The sequence below is a fragment of the Brassica rapa genome, chromosome A03 (assembly GCF_000309985.2).
Source record: "Brassica rapa cultivar Chiifu-401-42 chromosome A03, CAAS_Brap_v3.01, whole genome shotgun sequence".
In the NCBI taxonomy this organism is placed as follows: Eukaryota; Viridiplantae; Streptophyta; class Magnoliopsida; order Brassicales; family Brassicaceae; genus Brassica; species Brassica rapa.
Genome location: NC_024797.2, coordinates 3,046,388 through 3,066,293, shown reverse-complemented (window position 1 = coordinate 3,066,293; position 19,906 = coordinate 3,046,388). Strand labels below are relative to the sequence as shown.

The following is a 19,906-nucleotide window of genomic DNA, read 5'->3' as shown; positions in this document are numbered from 1 at the left end:
TGAATCAAACCAATTTGCCATTGCTTGGGTTAGATACTTCCCTCCTTTTCCACGCAATGAGCTTATTCTGTTTCTGACCTGCTTGTCTACAAACTTGATGATGTTCCTTAGATCTTGATGAGGTGATCCATGTCTTCGTCCATTTCTTTCAATCCAAATTGTGTGAACAAGAGCTTGAAAGACATATCTCAGCAAAAATTGGTTTATAAAGATAGAGCTTCTCCTCTCTTTATCGAGTGAAAGGTGGATGTGAGGCGCTCCACCGAGAACCTCTTTTCTTAGTTCAAAGGACTACAACCGTGGGGCTCGTTGGTAATCGATTGGCTTCTCCTTCTTGCTCCTGACGCTGTTTTACTTGGATTTTGACGACATCCCGCTGTGAAGGCATCTCCCGCATTAAGGCAGAGCTCTCTCTTGCCGATTTGAGTCGCTTGTTTATAAGGAGTCAGGACTCCTCATGCGCTCCATTTCCCTTGTTCCATAGCTCTTGACTCCTATGCTAGTATACTAGAAGTAACTTGTAATCTATTATGCACCATTGTCAAGGGTATGATATGCATTGGGTTGCAGAGATTCCAGAAAACATTTGAACTTCTTTACAATGGCATTCTGTTTACTTTTTCACATGTTTTAAGTTATCATGGACTTTTGCTTTTGTTTTAAACTTGATCGAAGTGCTTTTTCTCAGGTTGTCACTGCTCCAATGCATGTCACTCCTTCTTCTTCAGACGTACAAACATAGAGCACACAGACATGGCGATTTGTCCTCTCCCTCTCCGCCTCGCCCTCCCCCAGACCCCTCCGGTGCCACCACGCTGGCCTCCGGCCACGCCGTGCTCGCCTGCCTCCCCCCCCCTGCGACGTCCCTCCGGCGACATACCCATGCTTTTTCCACGAAAGAAATACCCATTCAATCTTACAAAACCACCACCGTTCATCTCCTTCACACGAATCTACAAGTTCCCCTGTCTCTCCTACAGCGTCAAGGATCCAAGGAAGATGAAGATAACGTACTCGCCGAAACCGTGACTAAAAGTGAATAACAAACAACCAAATCAGAGTGTGGTTCGAGTCGGTTCTGCTTCTTAGTTTTGCTCTCTGTTTCTTAGTTTTGTTCTTTGTTTCTTAGTTTCCAGTTTGTAAGAAAATCAAAAAAACTATAATAACAAACAAATTTTCTTCAGAGTGTGGTTTCAAAAAAGCTGTTTTATAAAAAACAAAATCAGAGTGTACGATTCGATCTGTAAACCTGTATTCTTCGAGATCCTCGAGCTTATACGCCGGAGGTTTGAACGTCGGGAGATTCCCCAGCTTCCGCTTAAACTTAAAAATAAGATTTTATGATATAAAAATATTAATCATTTTTTAATTAAATCACTCAGTTAAAAAGATTTTTTTTACCGGTCGATAAGATTACAGTTAAAGGAGAAAACTTGTGATGTAGTTCTGTTAATCGCTCGGTTCATCAACGCTTGCGATGCTGTGCAGATTCGTTTAGCGAGCGAGAAATGTAATCTCCAGTCTCTCCCATAAAGTCGCCGCCAAACCCTAATTCCATCAACATCAAGCTCTTTCTCGCGGTGGCCGCTAGAGTCTTGTCTCCGGTCACCACGGGTCCTGTGTCCGTTTTAAGTGCGCTGTCTCAACCCTTCGCCTCCTCCTCTCGTCTCTCCTCCTTGTTCGTGTGTCTGGCTTCGATAGGTCTCTCCTTCGAAACAAACTGAAACCAAAGGCGTCTTTGGTCTCTCTGGAGCATGAACGAGGTCTGAATAGTCGAGGTAAGCTTCGTGAGGCCGCATGGATCTACCTTTAGTCACCGATTGCGCTTGGATATGAGTCAGATCTGAGATCTGAGTCTCGCCGGAATGCACGACGCGACGCTGCTGTCACCGCTTCTGCCTCATCGTCTCACTCCAGTCGGTCTCCTCTTCTGTGTAGTTCCAAGGTTGTTGTAGAGCTTCTCATCTCTTTATTGAGTGAAAGGTGGATGTGAGGCGCTCCACCGAGAACCTCTTTTCTTAGTTCAAAGGACTACAACCGTGGGGCTCGTTGGTAATCGATTGGCTTCTCCTTCTTGCTCCTGACGCCGTTTTACTTGGATTTTGACGACATCCCGCTGTGAAGGCATCTCCCGCATTAAGGCAGAGCTCTCTCTTGCCGATTTGAGTCGCTTGTTTTTGAGGAGTCATGACTCCTCATGCGCTCCATTTCCCTTGTTCCATAGCTCTTGACTCCTATGCTAGTATACTAGAAGTAACTTTTAATCTATTCTGCACGATTGTCAGGGGTATGATATGCATTGGGTTGCAGAGATTCCAGAAAACATTTGAACTTCTTTATAATGACATTCTGTTTACTTTTTTCACATGTTTTAAGTCATCATGGACTTTTGCTTTTGTTTTAAACTTGATCGAAGTGCTTTTTCTCAGGTTGTCACTGCTCCAATGCATGTTGTCAACGCCATACCTCTCGAGACGTACAAAAAGTAAATACTGGTGACTCTCATTCACTCTGGACAGGTAAGGCTGCGTTTATGTTTCGATTTTTTTGTTTATCTAGTTTTCTGTCGTGATAGCTAGCATATTACATGAGCCTGATCCATGGGATGTTTTCGCTAATGTTGATTTCACTAGTTATAACCTGTTTCTGATTTTCTCTTCAAGCATTGGTTTATCTTATGATGTTTTTAATTATATTGTGTTTTTTTTACTTGTGCAGTTTACAATCAGTCTCCCCAAGTGCGCTTCTACAACAACTAAGAGTAGCTTCAAAACCTGGTGTACAGTAAGTTTGAACCGTATCAATTGTACATTTAACGTTTGTCTACGTTATTATGTCTTCATTTTGCCCATATGATGAGTTCTTTTCAGTTCAGACCAGTTTATTCAGCTGCTTTGTACCCATATACTAGCTAGATCTATATATAAGCTTATAATTTTATCATTCACTCTTTTCTCAGCCTTACATTGATGTGGGTATGCGTTACAACGACGGGAAGATCAGTGAACTAGAGGCAGTTGTTTTGGCCAACAGCTCAGAGTTTGAAAAGGTAAAAATCTCCCCTAAAGTCTCACTGTAGTTTTAATATTAACTCTTCATTCACCATATAGCTTTCATTGATCGAGCTTCATTCACTCCATTTTCAGGACAATAACCTTGGATTAGTTAAGCAAGCAGTGTCATCCCTTTACAAACGGAACATTCGGAGGTTGACTCAGAAGTACTTGACCTTGTCGCTTCAAGATATAGCCAACATGGTCCAACTTGGCGGAAATGCATGTGCTCCAGATCGTACTGTATCTCTTGTGTCCCACACTTTATTTTTTTTGGAAGATAGTTTTATTAGCATAACTGTTATATGACAATATGATGTTTCTTTTCCAAACTTGCAGATCCAGGATGGTCAGATACACGCCCTTATCAACCAGAAAGTTGGAATGGTCAGATTCTTGGAGGACCCTGAGCAGTACAAAACCAGTGAGATGATAGAGATAATGGATTCTGTCATTCAAAGGTCTGTCTACAAACCTAGTACTTTGCTGTCACATGGAATCAAATTGAGAGACAAATGAAAAGTTTGGCCTGTGTAGAGTAACATCATTAAATAAGCTTTTTGTTTATATGATTTTCAGGACGATTGGGCTGTCGAAGAATCTCATAGCCATGGATGAGAGCTTGTCATGTGATCCTTTATACTTGGGAAAGGTAACTTTATACCATGTTTTATAGACTGTTCTGTCCTGTAACCTAAGTTTCTCAGACTAAAACCGTTGAAGACTTTATCTCAGGTTGGAAAGGAAAGACAAAGGTATGACTTTGGAGACGATTTTGATACTGTCCCTCAGAAGTTCTCCATGTAAAACCTGAAGGAACTAAACTTGGCTGAAAAACAACCGTAGTTGTGAATCTGGACATCGTTTCTTTGTTCCTTTGTGTTGGTTATGAAGTTTCATATTTTTTTTTATCACAATGGCCAACAAGTAGAGAACATTTTGAACCGCCGCTAATCTTTATCATTACTTAAAAATGCGATTAGTTATCTCTTTTGCTAAACTGCATTATTGATTGTCCAGAGAGGACCGTAAACTATCCTTTCTGCCTTATAAAGATTTGAACTGCGTGTCGTTTTAGGTAAATCTGATACGTTGTCGTCCCATTGTTTTTTGGGTTTGGGCTAGATTACGGCCCATTACCTAGAAATTAAAAGGCGGGACGTCGCTCCATTTTCTTAAATCATTTTTGTATGTCGGGTCGCTATAGTACACTGGCCCTTTCCGACCGAGTCTAGTATTGGAAATTAGTGTCAAAACTCTTTATTTTGAATGACAATTAGTGCGAGTTTAATATTCTGTATGTCGTGCTCATTTCTCTCTAGAGTCTTTGATTTTTAACGCAGGGTCAAGTTCGCCAGGAGCGACCAAAGTTCTTTTCCCGTAATTATTTTTAGGCAAGAGTTTCATTTGAACATTGAATAAAATTATCAACCATTTTAACTCCTTAAGCAAGATGGTCAAACAATTATTCAAAGACTAATTCAAGGTAACATCCTTTGTTACATTCCCAAATTTACGTTTAACTTTTGATTAACAAAAACAAAAGATTTCAGCTTCAGAAATGAATATAACCAAGATGGGCCAGGCTAGTAATGGATATTATAACAAAATAATTAATGAATCTCATTCCATAAATTTACATAATCAGTGAACAACATATATACGCAAAGAAAAAAAAAACTTTAAGCTAATGTACTTCTTTAATTATTTTAAGCTAATGTACGCCCAGATCCGATCGGAGACACAGCCTCACCCCTCTCAATCACTCCTCTCCGGCGCCGGAGCCTCGGAGAAACAGCTACGGAAGCACCAACAGCGAGAATCTGGAGTCTTATTGTACCTACCATTCGATAAGCTTATCTGAGGTTAATCTTCCATGATTAAGCTGCTCAAGTCTTTATGTAACTACCATTCGATAAACATTCCGATGAGTAGATTTCGCTTTTGCTCGTAAATGTTATTAGCAACGATCTAAGACCGGTGTTAACTTGTCTTACCAAAAAACTGCTAATTATATTTAACTAGGGATTAGCCCGCCCTACGGGCGGGGTTAATTACTTTACATTTATATTTTTTTGTAAAATTTGGTGCAACTTGATTTGTAAAAGATCATGGTCTTCATTTTGTCACCAGCTTGTTCCATATAATTGTTTTATTTATTTGGGAGTTTTGTATGATGGAATAAACTGTGATATATAGAATTTATTTTGCAAGTCTATTTAGCTTTTGATGCTCGTTGGAGAAAAAATGATTTATGATATTTATTCTGGTGTGATGATTTATGATATTTGTACATAGTCTTTGTGGAGATGTATTTCTATATTTTCAGTTCGTAAGTGATGAAGAATATTTCTTAAAAAAAAAGAAGTGATGAAGGAGTTGTTGAAAGCACTTAAGTAAAAATGTGGAACATATGAAAATTTGAAAATGTTGCCTATATGTGCACTGAAGTGATGGTTTAGGTGTTGAAGAAACCAACATGTTCCGTGGGTTTGGTGTAAAGTTTGAACTCATATTATCTTTATTCTATAGTTGATTCTTCTTTTCTTCTATTTTCCTTCTACATAACATTAAAATACCAAACTTATTTTAGGTTGTAAATGCCATCATAAGGGTTTCTGTAATGGAAAATTGCATAATCCTTTCTATGTATTGTTCCTCTACATTGGCAACCACTTGTCACCGTTAACCATTTTTCATTATATTGTAGTACATATTTCTTGTTTAAAGTGGATCTTTTGCGAAGAATGTGAATTAGGTTTATGTCGAAAGTGGTTTCAGTGGCAGCTTTAGTTTCACTGTGGTTACTTTCAACAGAGCTCCAGCCGTTGGGGTTTGGAAACTCCTTGCATGTCTCATCTCAGTATGTACTATTTATTATATAGTGGAACAATAATGAAAGTTGCTATAGAAAAAATGTGAATGTTAATGTTATTTTGATTTGAAAATGAACTAAATCTTTAAAATCTGTTAATATTGTTTTGTTTATTTTCTTACCCATTTTTAGGGACTTTCTCTAATTTATATAAAATTTGGGATGGAATACTTGGAATGAGAAAAATTCAAGCAATATGGATTCTGTGTAATGCGTTCTTACCCATATATAACTTGATCATAATATGATTCTACTAACTCTAGCCAGCACACTTCCAAATTTGCTTTCACACACTGATATTTTTGAGTTCATTAAGGCTTTAGGCTTCTTGTCGATTAAGTAATAACACTTTTTTTTCTGGCTTTGCCGACACGTCCTTATATACACCTTCGATCTGGCCTCCATGGCTTCTGAATACAAAAATTGCTGATGCAAAAACTCATCTCTTCTCGACGTCTGTTTCTTTGTCTCCTCTGTATTTTTTTGGAAAATTACACAACCATCACAGCCATGCCATGAGCACACCGCTTCCTGGTGATTCAATATACCGTTATGGCCATCACTCGCCAATACAATGCCACCACTTCTCCACCGTGCTCCAACAACTTTCATTAAACTCACCACTGCGTTTGTTCATATACATCATTTAGATGAAAACTTTGACACTGATTCACTTTTTGTTGATTGAATTTAGCCAGTTTCTTGAGTTGACCCGAATTAAGGGTGGTGGTAGCAGAGCTTTCTATCACTTCCAAAGAGCCATTTGATGGTAGCATCATCTTCTGTGATAATCCTACATATCCTTTCTTCTCTTTTATTTTCCACTAATCTTCAATCTTCTCGCTAATCTTGATCAGATTTGAGCCCAATTCAAGTGTTTCGACACCAAAAAATGAACCTAAAAGGAAATTGAATGTTAGTACTTAGTATGATGAAGTAAGATGAGGAACATGAAAGATTGCCCAATTATTGTTTCAGTTTTGATTTAATTTGAAGGTGGGATGCAGAAGTTGATGAGGACAACTAATTGAATTTTTAACTCGTTTGTTCTTAAAACGACGTATCTTGCATCGCAAGTACTGAGTATGAGGCTGACTACTACAGTCATCATCACTTAAAGAATTAAAATATGTTAATCATGGTTTATGAGGCTATTACATGAAAAATAGATTTATTATTTTTAAAAGAAGCACAATCAAAGGGAGAAAATAGATAACAATCTGATTATAATTGACATCCACCTATAATTAGAAGGAAGCATAGAGAAACTACAATAAAAAAAATTATAAGAAAAATTAATCTAAAAATATTTTCTCCTCTGCAAAAAAAAAATCAGAAGAAAATTTCGAACGTTTATTTTTCCTGCAGCAAACAAAAAAAACAAAGTAAGAGAAATAAGAACAAATCTAAACGTTTAAAGGTGGAGCTAAGTTAAGATCCAAGTTTAGTTCAGTTCTCGGTTTCACCTTTACGGTCTCTGGAATACCAATACTCAGCTCGATATTAACCGGATCAAACTGAACCGGATAGACTTGAGAAAGCTCAACCCTTAATGCAGCAGCCCTTGACGGATCGAAGAAAAAGCCGGCAACATTCGGTGGTAACCCGCTGGAGACATTATTCTGCCGGTGCCATGCAAACGGGAATCTCCCCACCATCTCTATCCGGCGCGTTGTCATCTCCGACCGGCCGATGGAACCGTCGCTCGTCGGAGACTCACCGGGAAGAGAGAAATTAGTTTTTGCTTTGAAGCCGTGAAACTCTCTAGCGGTGGTGTCGTAAGCTCTAGCGGCTTCCTCCGCCGTATCAAATGTCCCGAGCCAAACCCGGGTTTTCTTTACCGGGTCACGGATCTCTGCCGCATATCTCCCCCACGGCCGCTTCCTCACAACCCTCTGGCTTGAACTCGGAAGGCCATATCTGGGAAGCTGCCATCGTTCTTGGAAGGATGTTGTTGAATTATGAGTTGAGAGGAGTGAATAATCTGTGGAAACCATCTATCCAGAGACGCCAATTTATAGGTTTGAAATCATGGAGAAGATGACGAGGACAGAGCTGATGAGTAATGCTACATAGTGGGGGTTGACATTACTGAGATTGAATGCAAGGGTTAATGCAGCCATTACTGGAGGTGCAGCCGTTTCTCAGATCAAAGGCACCACGAAGGGAAGGTGATAGGGTTTGTTATGAAGTGCATATTAAGATGGGCTTAAGACTAATGAGAACAATATTCATATCTCCAGTGTGACTAAGCACAAAACAACCAAGCCCAATCGACGAAGCCCAAGACAGTCCGTAAATGAGATTTAACGCAGGTTAAAGGTAGTGACGTGGCGCAAAACCCCCCCATCCTCCTTGCTGACGTGGCAGCCTCTGGTGAGAGAAAATCCTCCTTTATTATTATAGATATCTAGCCTTATAGGTTCCTCAGACAAGTTATCCAACAAAACAAATAATCCAACAAGATGTAAAGATATACGAAAAGCACATGCTAGTGATCAATGTATCCAAAAATCACCCCAGATTGATTGTGACTTTGCAAGTGAGAGATAGTTTGACCTCCACCCCCGCCATCAACAGATTCCAGCTTTTATTGGGCCTACTATTAAAGACGAAGCTCGTTAAAGCCCATTAATTAAACAAAGAATCAGAGACGGGCCCATATTAAGTACTCTCACTCCTTGGCAACATAATCAAACATGTTTTCATAGTTGGTTTAGGGTAAATTAATGTTTCCTAGTCCCCTAATAGACTTCCTCGAATGAAAGTCTTTATAAAAGGACTAGAGAGGGGCCAAACTTCCTTTATCATCATCACAATTCTAGCATCAAACATGAGTTGTGAAACGATAATAATCAAAGGAGTGAACTGCTCAAAAACGAGATGGTTATATCGAGGGATAGGCACGTTAGTATGCGTGGGTTGGTTAACTAGGTTAATTGTCGCACTCCTGGCTACTTCTTCGTGGTCCAGTACTTTGAAAGACGAATCAAGCGCCTTAGGGATATGCTCAGTACCACCGTTCTCTTATATTGCGTTTAAGGTGGTGAGCTCGTTTTATGTTCCTGTTCCAACACCTAGACCTAAACCAACTCATCACAACTCGGGAGCTACAAGACATTATTTTCCTTACGCCGTCGGGGTTATGATGATCATGATGTGCTCCACATGCTCCTACTTTCGCATGATAGAATTTTGTATCTGCAATTTTATGATTTTCGCTGGATATTTGGCCGTCTTTCAACTCACTAGGCCTTCAAAATATGTCTATGTCCACCATGTTGTCTACGCGTATTTCATGTTGTGTTTGGTTGGGTATTTAAGTTACCAGTTACCTGTTTGGACTGCTTATGGTCTCTTAGCTGCCTTGCTGCTTCTCAATACCTTTCTCTTGAAAGGAATGTTCCCCGAGGAGGAGGATAATGACAAGTCACCGGTCTGATATGAACGTTAGTATTAGTTTTTTCACTCTTTTGTTTCTTTTTATCATATAGGCTATAGCTACTTGGTAAGCTCTTACGATGGTTACATGATCAAACTGTATCTTATTTCTCTGGACCTTACATCTATGACTATGCGGTTGAGATGGATTAGTGAACTCATATCAAAGATTTTTTTTTTTTTTTTTTTTTGAATTGAATGTTAACTTTAATTCAAAAAGAAAAGACCTTGTTACAACTATGTGTGACCATTTCTTAATTTTTCTATACAAGTGTAGATAAAAACCAAAAGAAACTAAAAGCTTTCCCTTCCACTCATCAAACCTCCTCATCCCTTATCAATCTTCTCCCTCTACCTAGCTCTCACTCCTACTAGGCAGCCAGCTCTCACTCCTACTGGATGTCCCACTCCTTCATCGCATATCAAACCTTCTAAAATCTACCTAGCTCTCACTCCTACTAGGTAGCCAGCTCTCACTCCTACTGGATGTCTAGCTCTCACTCCTACTAGACCTTCTCAATCAGACTTATAAAAATGAAGATCAATCGCTCCATTACATCAAGTGCTTTAAACAATACTCCCCCCTTCTCATACCTTCTCAAATCCCTAATTAAGATTGTCTCGCACCAAACCAAATGGCCATTCCTCCTTCATACTCCCTATCCCCTCTTCTCCTAATCATTGTGAACATGTTCCTCATGTTTTTGTCTAGTCTCTGTACTAGTAGAGTTGCAGGAACAAAATCTTCACCATGCCTCCTTCTGTTTCGCTCTCTCCAAATCATATGTATAGTTGACTGAAACATATACCTCGTGATGAACATTTTAATCTTGCTCCAGTTAGAAGTCCTTGTAATTAGACTCATTAGTCTTTCCCAGTTCACAGTGTATTGATCTTCTAGCAGACCTTTCATAAGCGCTTCCCAAACTTGCATAGAATAAGTGCACTCAAAGAACAGATGGCTTAGGGTCTCCAAAGGCTCCTGACATAGAACACATGATGCGTCCACATTCACGTTCCAACGTTGAATTCGATCACCTGTAGACAATCTCCCATGCATTGCAATCCAAGTCATAAAGCAGTATTTTGGCGTCGCATGCTTGAACCATACAGCAGGATACCAGGAACAGATAGGATGCGTTTCTCTTATACTTAGCCATGTTTCCTTTGTAGAGAATGTCTTCTTATACTTTCCCTTTTTCATTCTTCCACAATGAAAGATCTTCCTCCTGCACCCAGTTCTCTTTAAATCTCTGTATCTCCATCTCTATTCTGTTAAAAATTTCAACTCGGTGGTGCTTCCTTCTGTGGTTCCGACTATCCTCTACTTTTGCATGAATTGGAATACCAATGTCAAAACAGCTACCTTCCCTTACCATATCCTTCAGACATCCCAAGGGGGTCCACTTCTCATGCCAGAACGATGTGTTTCTACCATTATGCACCTCCACTCTGTAGAATTGTTTTGCCTTCTCTCGACAGTGAAGAATCTTTCTCCACAGCCACGAACCACTTTGTGTATTATCTTTGATCGTCCAGATTGAGCCTTTCCTGATTAGATAAAGCTTAATCCAGCTAACCCAAAGTGAACTGGCCAAAAGGATCCTCCAAATTAATTTAAGACAACACACCTGATTCACTTCTTTGAGTGGTCGTAGACCTAAGCCACCTTCTTGTTTCGTCTTACAGACTTCCTCCCACGATATCTTTGCTTTCCTTCCATTCATCTCTGGCCCAGACCACAAAAAAGCTGAACATAATCTCTCTATCTCCTTAAGACAACCACTCGGGAGTTTAAACGCTGCCATCCAGAAATTTGAGAGGCTTCGTATGACAGAGTTTATGAGCTGCAATCTTCCAGCAAAAGAAAGAAATCTTCCTGTCCAAGACCCCATCTTTTTCTTGATTTTTTCTACCAATGGAAGAAAATCCGTAACCGTCATATTCTTAGTTAGCAGGGGTAGGCCAAGGTAGCGGACTGGTAACTTTCCTGTATCAAAAGGGAACTGCCTTAAGATCTCCTCTTCTCTCTGATTTACTCCGGCCATGAATATAACAGATTTCTCCATACTGATCTTCAGCCCACTCATCTTGTCAAACTCTTCAAAGACCTTAAGTATCCCTTCTATCGAGTTTCTTGTTCCATCCGCAAATATCATCAGATCATCCGCAAAACATAAATGAGTAAGCACGATGTTTTTACACCTCGGGTGATAACCAATTTTCCCTTCCGCAGCTGCCTTATCCAACAACTTCGACAATACATTCATACATATCACAAAGAGGTAAGGGGATAGAGAGCAACCTTGTCTTAAACCTCTCCTACTCTGGAAATAACCTGCAAGCTCCCCGTTTACTTGCACTGAGAACGAAGCTGAAGTTATACACAGCGAGATCCAGCTTATAAATTTTTCCGGTAATCCTAGAGCTGTCAGCGTGTTGATCAAAAACGGCCATTGCACGGAGTCAAATGCCTTGGATATATCAATCTGCATTGCGCATCTAGGTGAGATATCATCCTTATGATAGTCTTTGACTAATTCCGTAGCTAGCAAGACATTCTCCATTAGCAAACGCTCTTTAATGAATGCAGACTGATTAAGAGTTATACACTTAGGCAGGACACTCTTCAATCTATTTGCAATGATCTTAGAGATTACCTTATATAGCACATTGCAGCATGAAATTGGCATGTAGTCTTTCATCATCTTTGCTTCTTCTTTCTTAGGAATGAGTGCCAAAATTGTAGAATTCAAACCCTTCGGTAGAAATCCCTTAACAAAGAAAGATTGAATTGCCATGATTACATCTCCTCCAATAACTGCCCAAGCCTCCTTGAAAAATTCTGTTGTGAACCCATCTGGTCCTGGGGACTTGCTTCCTGGCATCTTAAATAAAACTTCCTTTATTTCTGCCCCTGTGACTTCTCTAACCAGCTTGGAACAGTCCTCTTCACTACACTGAAACCCCAGAAGCTCTGTTAGTCTATTTGTTGTAGCTCCCTCAAACTCCACTGGTTGCAATCTCATAAACTCGGCGAAAAAATTCACAGCTTCTTCTTGAATCTCTTCTTCTGTATTGGCTATTGATCCATCAACACGTAGAATTTCATGAATAACATTCCTTACTTCCCGAATTTTTTCTGCACTATGGAAGAACTTGTTATTCCCATCCCCAACATCCAGCCAATGAACCTTGGATCTTTGTTTAAGAAGTTCTTCTTCAAGTTCTGCTAATCTGTGCCATCTAATCATCGCTTCACTTTCAGCCCTTATCCTAGCTGCAGTTGGATTCTCCATTGTCTCTTTCTGTTTTACGCATAATTCCTGATATGCTTCTCTAGTTTTCTTTGGAATCTCACCCAATTTGACTTTACTTAGCTCTCTCAAAGGCTGTTTCAAAGCCTTAAGTCTCTTTGTAAGACGATACATAGCAGAAGTTGATTGATACAGAGCTTCATACTCCCTCCATTGATTCTCCATAAGCTCCTTAAACTCTGGCATCTTAGCAATGGCATTGGTAAACTTGAAAGGCCTCCGTTTCCTACTATCTTCCCTCTTTAGTTGGATTCGACATCTCAGGTGGTCAGAACATCCTCCCGGCTCAAAAACACAGTATGCACCCGTCCTGTTCAACCATTCCTCATTCACAAGAACCCTATCCAATTTCTTGCAAATCAACCCCTCTTCTCTCTTGTTACACCAAGTGTATCTCGGCCCTTGATAGCCCATGTCCGTTAGCCTACAATGATTTACTATGTCTTGGAAATCCCTCATACCTAGTGGTATTCTTGGCGAGTCCCCAAACCCTGAGTGCTCCTCTCCCTCCAAAATTTCATTATAGTCTCCCATCAGCATCCATCTTTTGTTCTTAAACATAGGTGTTTCATAATGTCGTCTCAAATCATCCCATAAATCCTTCCTTTCCTCCACACTGTTGGAAGCATAAATGAATGAACAGAGAAACTCCTCATTTTCCCCTGGCAGCAAAATCGAGCATGTTATGATTTGTGCATCTTTGTAGACAGGAGTCACCCTCACTTCTGGTCTCCACAACACCCAAATCCTTCCCAATCTGTTATACTCATAATTTCCCATGAAATTCCATTCCTTAAACCCTTCATCCAATATCTTCGCCGCTTTACACTCCCTCACCCTTGTTTCAATAAGACAACCAAACAGAATCGATTTCTCTCTTAACCAGTTTCTCACTACCCCCTGCTTAGTTGTTTTATTAAAACCCCTTATATTCCAAAAGAACCCCGCCATTTAGTGGTTTTTCCTAGAACCCCTTCTCATATCTTTGACATGATCTGAAGTTTCAGAAATTACCACTTTATGGTTAGTCTTCGATTGCCTAGGCAGAATCTGCCTTCCTATGCCTTTCTTATTTGCTTCCACACTCTCCTCTGCTCTACTTTGATAAATATCTTCTACTTCTTCTTCCTTATCCATTTCCTCCATTTCTTCTGTTTGTTCCTCATCTATCTCCTCTCCTTTTTCATTCGTATTTCTCAAAGCTGCAAACCTAGAAGGTGTTGCAATAGTCACCTGGCCATACATCAGGCTTTGTGATATTGGACTTCTTCCAATCTTTTCTCCCGCTACCTTTTCCCATCCAGTTATTTCTCCCTCTTCTATCTCTTTATTTCCTTCGTCTTCACTACACCTTTCTTCCATATTACCCATTTCACTCCCTTCTTGCGCTCCACCACTCTTTCCTTTCTCCTTCGAACCCTCAACTTTCTCATTCTGTTCTCTCTCCAATGATGTTACTTGCCTCTCCGTCCTAGCCTCTGCTAACGGTGTCTGCATACTTTTTGGTTCCTCCATCCTTTCTTTCGTACCCTCCTTGCAAACAATCTCAAGATGGCCCCATATACCACATTTCACACACCTTGGAGGAAGTCTTGGATAGATGAAATCAATAGTAACTTTTTTTCCTTGGATTGTAAAGTCAATTTTCTCAGGTAGCTCTTTTGATAAATCCGCCTTCACAAACACCTTAGCAATGTCAAAGTTAGAGCAAGCAATTGTCTCCGGGTGTAGACGATCAGGTACTCCTATCGGACTTGTGATGAAACTCAATCCTTCCCATGAATACATACTCATCGGAACATTTTTCAAATAGATCCAAAGCGGAGTCAAATGCGCTTCTGCATCACCTTCATCTGGGTTCCATTTTGACACCACCATTGGTACTCCCGCAATATTCCACATCCCTCGTCTTATCACCTTATCTCTTATCAACGAACTAGTGATCCTGACCCTCATCGTCCTGTCATCCATCTCAATCACATCCAGCTTTTGTGACTTATCCCCAAACGCCCAGATCTTAGACAGAATCATATGCACCTTCGCAATGTGTGGCGCTATTTCCAGAAACCTTGCAATCACGAAGTCCTCCCAAAGCGGATTAGATTTCTCTATAATTTCAGCCGGAACCTCCACTGAATGTTTCCCCTCCGATATCGCAACCTCTACCTCATATTTCTTCAACACCTGTTTCTTCTGGACAACCCCAACCCAAGATTTGACAACTCTCTGTATCTCCGGCGGAGGATCTGCCGGAATCTCCATGGTAGCCATCCTTACTGCCTTCGTTGACAGCGGAGATCGTAGATCACCGGTTGTTTTCCGTTATCGCCTTCAAAATCGCCCCTCATATCAAAGATTAATTTATTGGTCCAAATCACTCATTGAAGATTTAAACGTACACTCACATAGGCATCCCCAGCTTGTAGTTGTTATTCAACGATGATGAAATAAAAGGCAATAATGCGCATATAGAAGATGATTGATCATTTTCTTTATTTTAAATATACGTAAATTTTTACAAATATATATATATTCCAAAAATTATCAAGGCTACTCCGTCTTGCGTGAGGAGAGTTGGTGGTACTTTTATGTGTCTTCGTTTCTTTTCCTATGTACGTATACATAAATACATTGTTTTTGCTCCCAAGTATATATACATGTAGAATATAGTTTCTATCATTTAGTTTCTTTGTTTACAACTTTAAAATTATTTCACCAATTATATACCATCCAATATCGTCTTCAACTGAAAGAAGTAATAGCCATCATCTCCAGTTATCTCCTTTTTTTTGTTTATACAAAGTACAATAGATAAAAGTAATATTCAAATCCAATATTCATCAAAAGATAACGCAAACTTTAGTACGTAGTTAAACCGTTAAAAAGTAATGTCTCAACGGTGCTAGCTCAGTGAAAATACATAAGACTCAGCTTTATTCTCAGCCTAGAAATATATGGTCTCGGAAACTTAAAGTTCGATCACAACAACTCATGACGGATGATGAGACTTTGGATCATTTGTAATACAAGAGAAGTCTTGATCCAAGTCATGATCCAAGGAAGAAGAACAATATATGCCATGGAAACTTGTGCTTCCTCCTTCTGCTCCTCCAAGCTTCTTCATAGATGTGATAACTTGGCGAAGTTCCAAATTTTCCTCTTTAAGAATCAAGTTCTCTTGAAGAACAAGATCGTTGCTATCCGTGGCTTTGTTAAGCTTGCCTAAAATCTGGTGGTTCTCGCTTCGAAGCCAAGCAACTTGGGATAGAAGCTCATCTAAGTGTCTTTGCTTTCTCATTCTTGACCTTCTTGCTGATTCTCTGTTAGATACCATACGTCTTTGCTTTCTCTCGCTGATGACGAATGTCTCTTCAGTTGCTTCATCGGACGTGGTAGAGTTGTTGTTGCTTGCTGGAGATTGTAGATTATTGAATTCTTGAATTTGAGGGTATGAGAGAAGATTGAGGTTGTTATTGGTTGAAGGGTTTAAGTTGTTGTAATAGGGGTTTAAGTGGAAGTAGTCTTGTTGTTGCATGTTGTTTATACTTGAACTATCATAATTTGGATGCATGGTCAATTTCTCTCTAGTTAGATCTCAAAGAGGGTGAGGTTATGGTAGAGATTGGCTGAGAAGGGGTGTTTATACAGATAGAAAGACATTAGAAGTGGACCACACTTTCTGTAAATTGGTGGCTTTCGTGACACTTTCATAAGGATTTTGCTTTTGAAAATATATGTTAGATTATGTCTTCTACATGACCATTGGCATGTTTTCTTTCTTTAAGTTATTGCGAAGAATATTTGTTCAGCTTTTTTAATGGCTGCCATATAAATCTACAAGTGTAGTGGACACTAAAGAGGATTTTTTTTCTTGTAAAAATTATTAGTTATGACATCGATAAACAGGTTGAAGTAGTATTATAATTTTTAAGTTGATCCCGATTACATGTATATTGTTTATTCATCGACCGGTTAATGCATGAGAATGAAAGTACTATGGAAAGCCCATGCCTTATGGTCTATCATAACCTGATAATCAGTGCATGCATATATATATTATATGGGTGTGTATCACTGTGTGTGTGATGACACATGGATGTGGTGCATCGATATTGAAATGGTTAGCTTAGTAACCAAGAGGTAAGTTGTTGAATATGTACACATGTGAGTATAGGAGAGGGTGCCAGCGCATCAAACATGTGCACATACATGATGCATGGTCATGATGTTCAAGAAAGATTGATCTGACAAAGATTTATATATCATCCCCATGCATTATCATGATAATGACACATGAAGACTAGTACCATTGTGGATAAAATCAAGTTTGGATCAGTGTTGTGTTCTTACATCACAGAAAAAGTTTGTAGTTTCTAGCTGTGTGGTTTCAAAATTATTTAAACTTAGAAACAATGCTTTTGTTAGCCAACATATAAAGTGGTAATGTGCCAAACAAGTCAATTTGTAAAGTTTATATATATTCTTTATTTTACAAATCACTAATTTCTCCTCGTCTTGTTCTTTCTAAAAATATAAGAGATTATCTTCTCCTATAAGAAGGATGAATTGCTATATGGTTTTCTCTGTAGACTTTTAGAGGTCCTAGATTTAAAAAAAAAAAACAATGTGGTGTTAACTACTATAGTATCACACAAAAAATAAATCTTAAATATCTTAAAGTAAGGAGTTAAATGGTTAGCTGAATTTATAAGTTATAACTACTAAATTAGAATTTTCCTTTCAGTAATTGGAGAATTCCGGACAAGATCATGTACTAATATATTCTTCAAATTTTGTAGAATAATTAAGTATTCTTAATATTTTAAAATTTTAAAGCGTAAATCATAAATAAATAGAATGACTCGTTTCTGGTCTTTCAGTTTGAGGTGATTACTTAATCACCGTAATTGTTTGTTCTTCTCAAACGTTACGTATTAAATCTCATCAAATCAAGTTATATAAAGAAGATCATGTCAATATACAAGAACATAATTATTCCTCCAACTCTTCTCATATTATATGGGCATATATGATCAAACACCACTATCAAGAAAAACCAAACCGAATAAACTCCTTAGTTGCACTAAGAAAGCAAGATGTGTTAGGCAAGTTTGGCTTGTCGTTTTATGATGTTGATTACAAAGGCTATAGTACATTTGAGGAGCTGATGACTCAACAACCACTTAAAACCACACACACTTACAAAAAGATTACAGTTCATGACCAATATTTTTGCTTCACTCAACTCACTTAATGTTAATTAGATGATTGTTATCCCTTAGCTGGTCAAAATAAGAAGATCGTGGTTGTAGGTTTGACTTTATAATATAACGTCATCAAAATTTAGGAAATCGCTTGGGTTTGTCCTATAGTTTCCTTAAGATATTCTTTATAGTTAATAAGTAAACAATGGACGCAATAGATAATCTTTACGAAAACTATTTAATAATCGGAGAGTTGAACAAATCATTGGTCCCTTTTTCTCTCTTGTCACTATTTGAACTTTTTAGAACGTATCTTTCTTTAAATAACTAAAAACGTAGGCATGCATGAATGTGTTATAATCCATTTGTAAGAAGGCTATGCTAACTAAAATATATGCATATCGATATTGGTCCAGAGGAAGAACTTTTGGGTGTTCGCACAAAGTAAAATAACACAGTAATAGAACATGCTTTTTTCTTTTAAAAAAGTTAATGTCAGGTTCTACTGTTTAAATGTGACGTACATTATCACCTGAGGTAATTAAACTACATATTCAAAAGACAATTAGTTTTTGCTGAACAGATGCATTGCAGTTCCTTGATTTTGGATCAACTTTTCATTGAGATTAATAAGCTTTGATGTTATAGATTTTCATCTCAAACCGACTGATAATTAATTGGAAAACAGTTTCTGTAAAATTTATAAAACAGTAACTTTTGTCGACTGACATAAACCCTCAAATTTTCAAATTGCATAATTTGAAAGAAGACAAAAATTACTACTGAATGAAAGATAGTGTGACTGTGTTGGTCAAACAAAAGGGCAAATAAACACCATCAAGTCATATCATTACAAAGTCTATTTCTTCTTTATTTCAGTCTCATGTCCTTTTGCACGGTTTGTTCTTCTTTCACAGCCTCAATTTTCCTCAATTTTTATCTTGTTCACTTTTTGCCAATTTGCTTCTTTTTTTTCTTAGTGTTTCCTTTATAATTCCGCGTCCTTCATTTGTATGATTTTTTAGTTATATATCCAATTTATAGTTTAATATTTTCGTCCGTACCTTTAAATCATTCTATCCAATTTGCCAAATGGAGAATAATACTCACAAGTATGTTTTAAGAAATATATAGAATATAGATGCCCAACTTCTTATTGATCTCTGATTCAGTTAACGTAAACTGGTCCATGTTTTATCTTTATATAACTACAAGAAAACTACACAAACAAACAAAAAAAATCTCACATTTAGTTAATAATTTATAGTTTAATCACAGATACGTCCTCCACTTTTCTTCTAGTTAAATTTTAATAGAATGATATGGATAAAGGCCAAAATAGTGTGCTGATGTCCTTGTAATTAACTTTTACTTTTTTGCTAAAAATTTAACTTCTATTAACTTTTATTAATTAGGGCTTGCATCCACTATCACTGTCAGTTTGTATCAATATCGTGAGTCATAATCATAAAAGATATATGATTGAGTTATTAACTTATTATTTTTATTTTTACTATGACCAGCAAAAAGTCTTTAATTAAAAAAAAATCAAATACCTAACGCAATCACAAAAGTTTGGTATCCGATTGTCATCAAGTGCATGCATGCATACATGCAGTTCACATGCATGCACAATGCATATATGTGTCAATATTCTCATATTGGTGATGATGACATGAATCATTTTTAAAATATACGAGATGTCACATTGTGGTTAACTAATCATATAATTTCTAATCAAAATTGTATACTTCACTATATTGAAGTTTGTGTGTTGACATCACATGTTTTAATTAGTACGAGTAATCGGCAAATAGTGTTGACTGTTGAGCAATTGGGTATCCAAGAGCTAGAAAAAAAAGGATTTTCCATGATCACAGAAAGAACTGAAAAAAAATTGACACTATTTTTTTTTTTTTTGGGATCAAACCGACACTGAATGTTTCAAGTTTGGCTATTATTCGTAATGGGCTTTTTGTTTATAAATCATAATACACTCCTGGGCCAAGATTGTGC

The 19,906-nt window shown here is 38.1% G+C and overlaps 3 protein-coding genes across 5 annotated transcripts; 1 reads left to right on the top strand and 2 right to left on the bottom strand.

Annotated features, from left to right (window-relative positions):
- The first annotated feature begins 1,684 nt into the window (after positions 1-1,684).
- LOC103856167 (COP9 signalosome complex subunit 3) lies at positions 1,685-4,058 on the top strand. 2 transcript variants are annotated; one of them, XM_033287008.1, is made up of 7 exons: positions 1,685-2,519; positions 2,719-2,784; positions 2,960-3,049; positions 3,147-3,291; positions 3,393-3,514; positions 3,633-3,705; positions 3,789-4,058. In XM_033287008.1, exons 4-7 carry the CDS (start codon positions 3,274-3,276, stop codon positions 3,858-3,860), a joined length of 285 nt encoding a protein of 94 aa, XP_033142899.1. In that variant the 5' UTR covers positions 1,685-2,519; positions 2,719-2,784; positions 2,960-3,049; positions 3,147-3,273; the 3' UTR covers positions 3,861-4,058. The 2 variants fall into 2 exon arrangements, with proteins under 2 accessions (XP_033142899.1, XP_033142898.1); XM_033287007.1 differs by lacking the exon at positions 1,685-2,519 and having other exon boundaries at positions 2,577-3,291.
- Positions 4,059-6,105: 2,047 nt separating this feature from the next.
- Positions 6,106-8,871, bottom strand: LOC103856166 (ethylene-responsive transcription factor 9). 2 transcript variants are annotated; one of them, XM_009133256.3, is made up of 2 exons: positions 7,395-8,871; positions 6,106-6,826 (listed from the first exon to the last, which is right to left on the bottom strand). In XM_009133256.3, the coding sequence occupies exons 1-2, from the start codon at positions 7,923-7,925 to the stop codon at positions 6,782-6,784; spliced, it is 576 nt and encodes a 191-aa protein (XP_009131504.2). In that variant the 5' UTR covers positions 7,926-8,871; the 3' UTR covers positions 6,106-6,781. The 2 variants fall into 2 exon arrangements, with proteins under 2 accessions (XP_009131504.2, XP_009131505.2); XM_009133257.3 differs by lacking the exon at positions 6,106-6,826 and adding an exon at positions 7,083-7,290.
- A 6,633-nt stretch (positions 8,872-15,504) lies between these two features.
- On the bottom strand, positions 15,505-19,884 carry LOC103856165 (basic leucine zipper 43). The gene has a single exon (XM_033287006.1). The coding sequence runs from the start codon at positions 16,255-16,257 to the stop codon at positions 15,676-15,678; it is 582 nt and encodes a 193-aa protein (XP_033142897.1). The 5' UTR covers positions 16,258-19,884; the 3' UTR covers positions 15,505-15,675.
- Between the last annotated feature and the right edge of the window lie 22 nt (positions 19,885-19,906).

Coding starts and splice junctions, on each gene's coding strand:
- LOC103856167 (XM_033287008.1), top strand. Junction 3,515..3,632: donor ATGGATTCTGTCATTCAAAG/GTCTGTCTACAA, acceptor TATGATTTTCAG/GACGATTGGGCTGTCGAAGA. Junction 3,706..3,788: donor ATCCTTTATACTTGGGAAAG/GTAACTTTATAC, acceptor ACTTTATCTCAG/GTTGGAAAGGAAAGACAAAG.
- LOC103856166 (XM_009133256.3), bottom strand. CDS start 7,925: ATGGTTTCCACAGATTATTCACTCCTCTCAACTCATAATTCAACAACA. Junction 6,827..7,394: donor GTATTCCAGAGACCGTAAAG/GTGAAACCGAGA, acceptor ATTTCCTTTTAG/GTTCATTTTTTGGTGTCGAA.
- LOC103856165 (XM_033287006.1), bottom strand. CDS start 16,257: ATGCATCCAAATTATGATAGTTCAAGTATAAACAACATGCAACAACAA.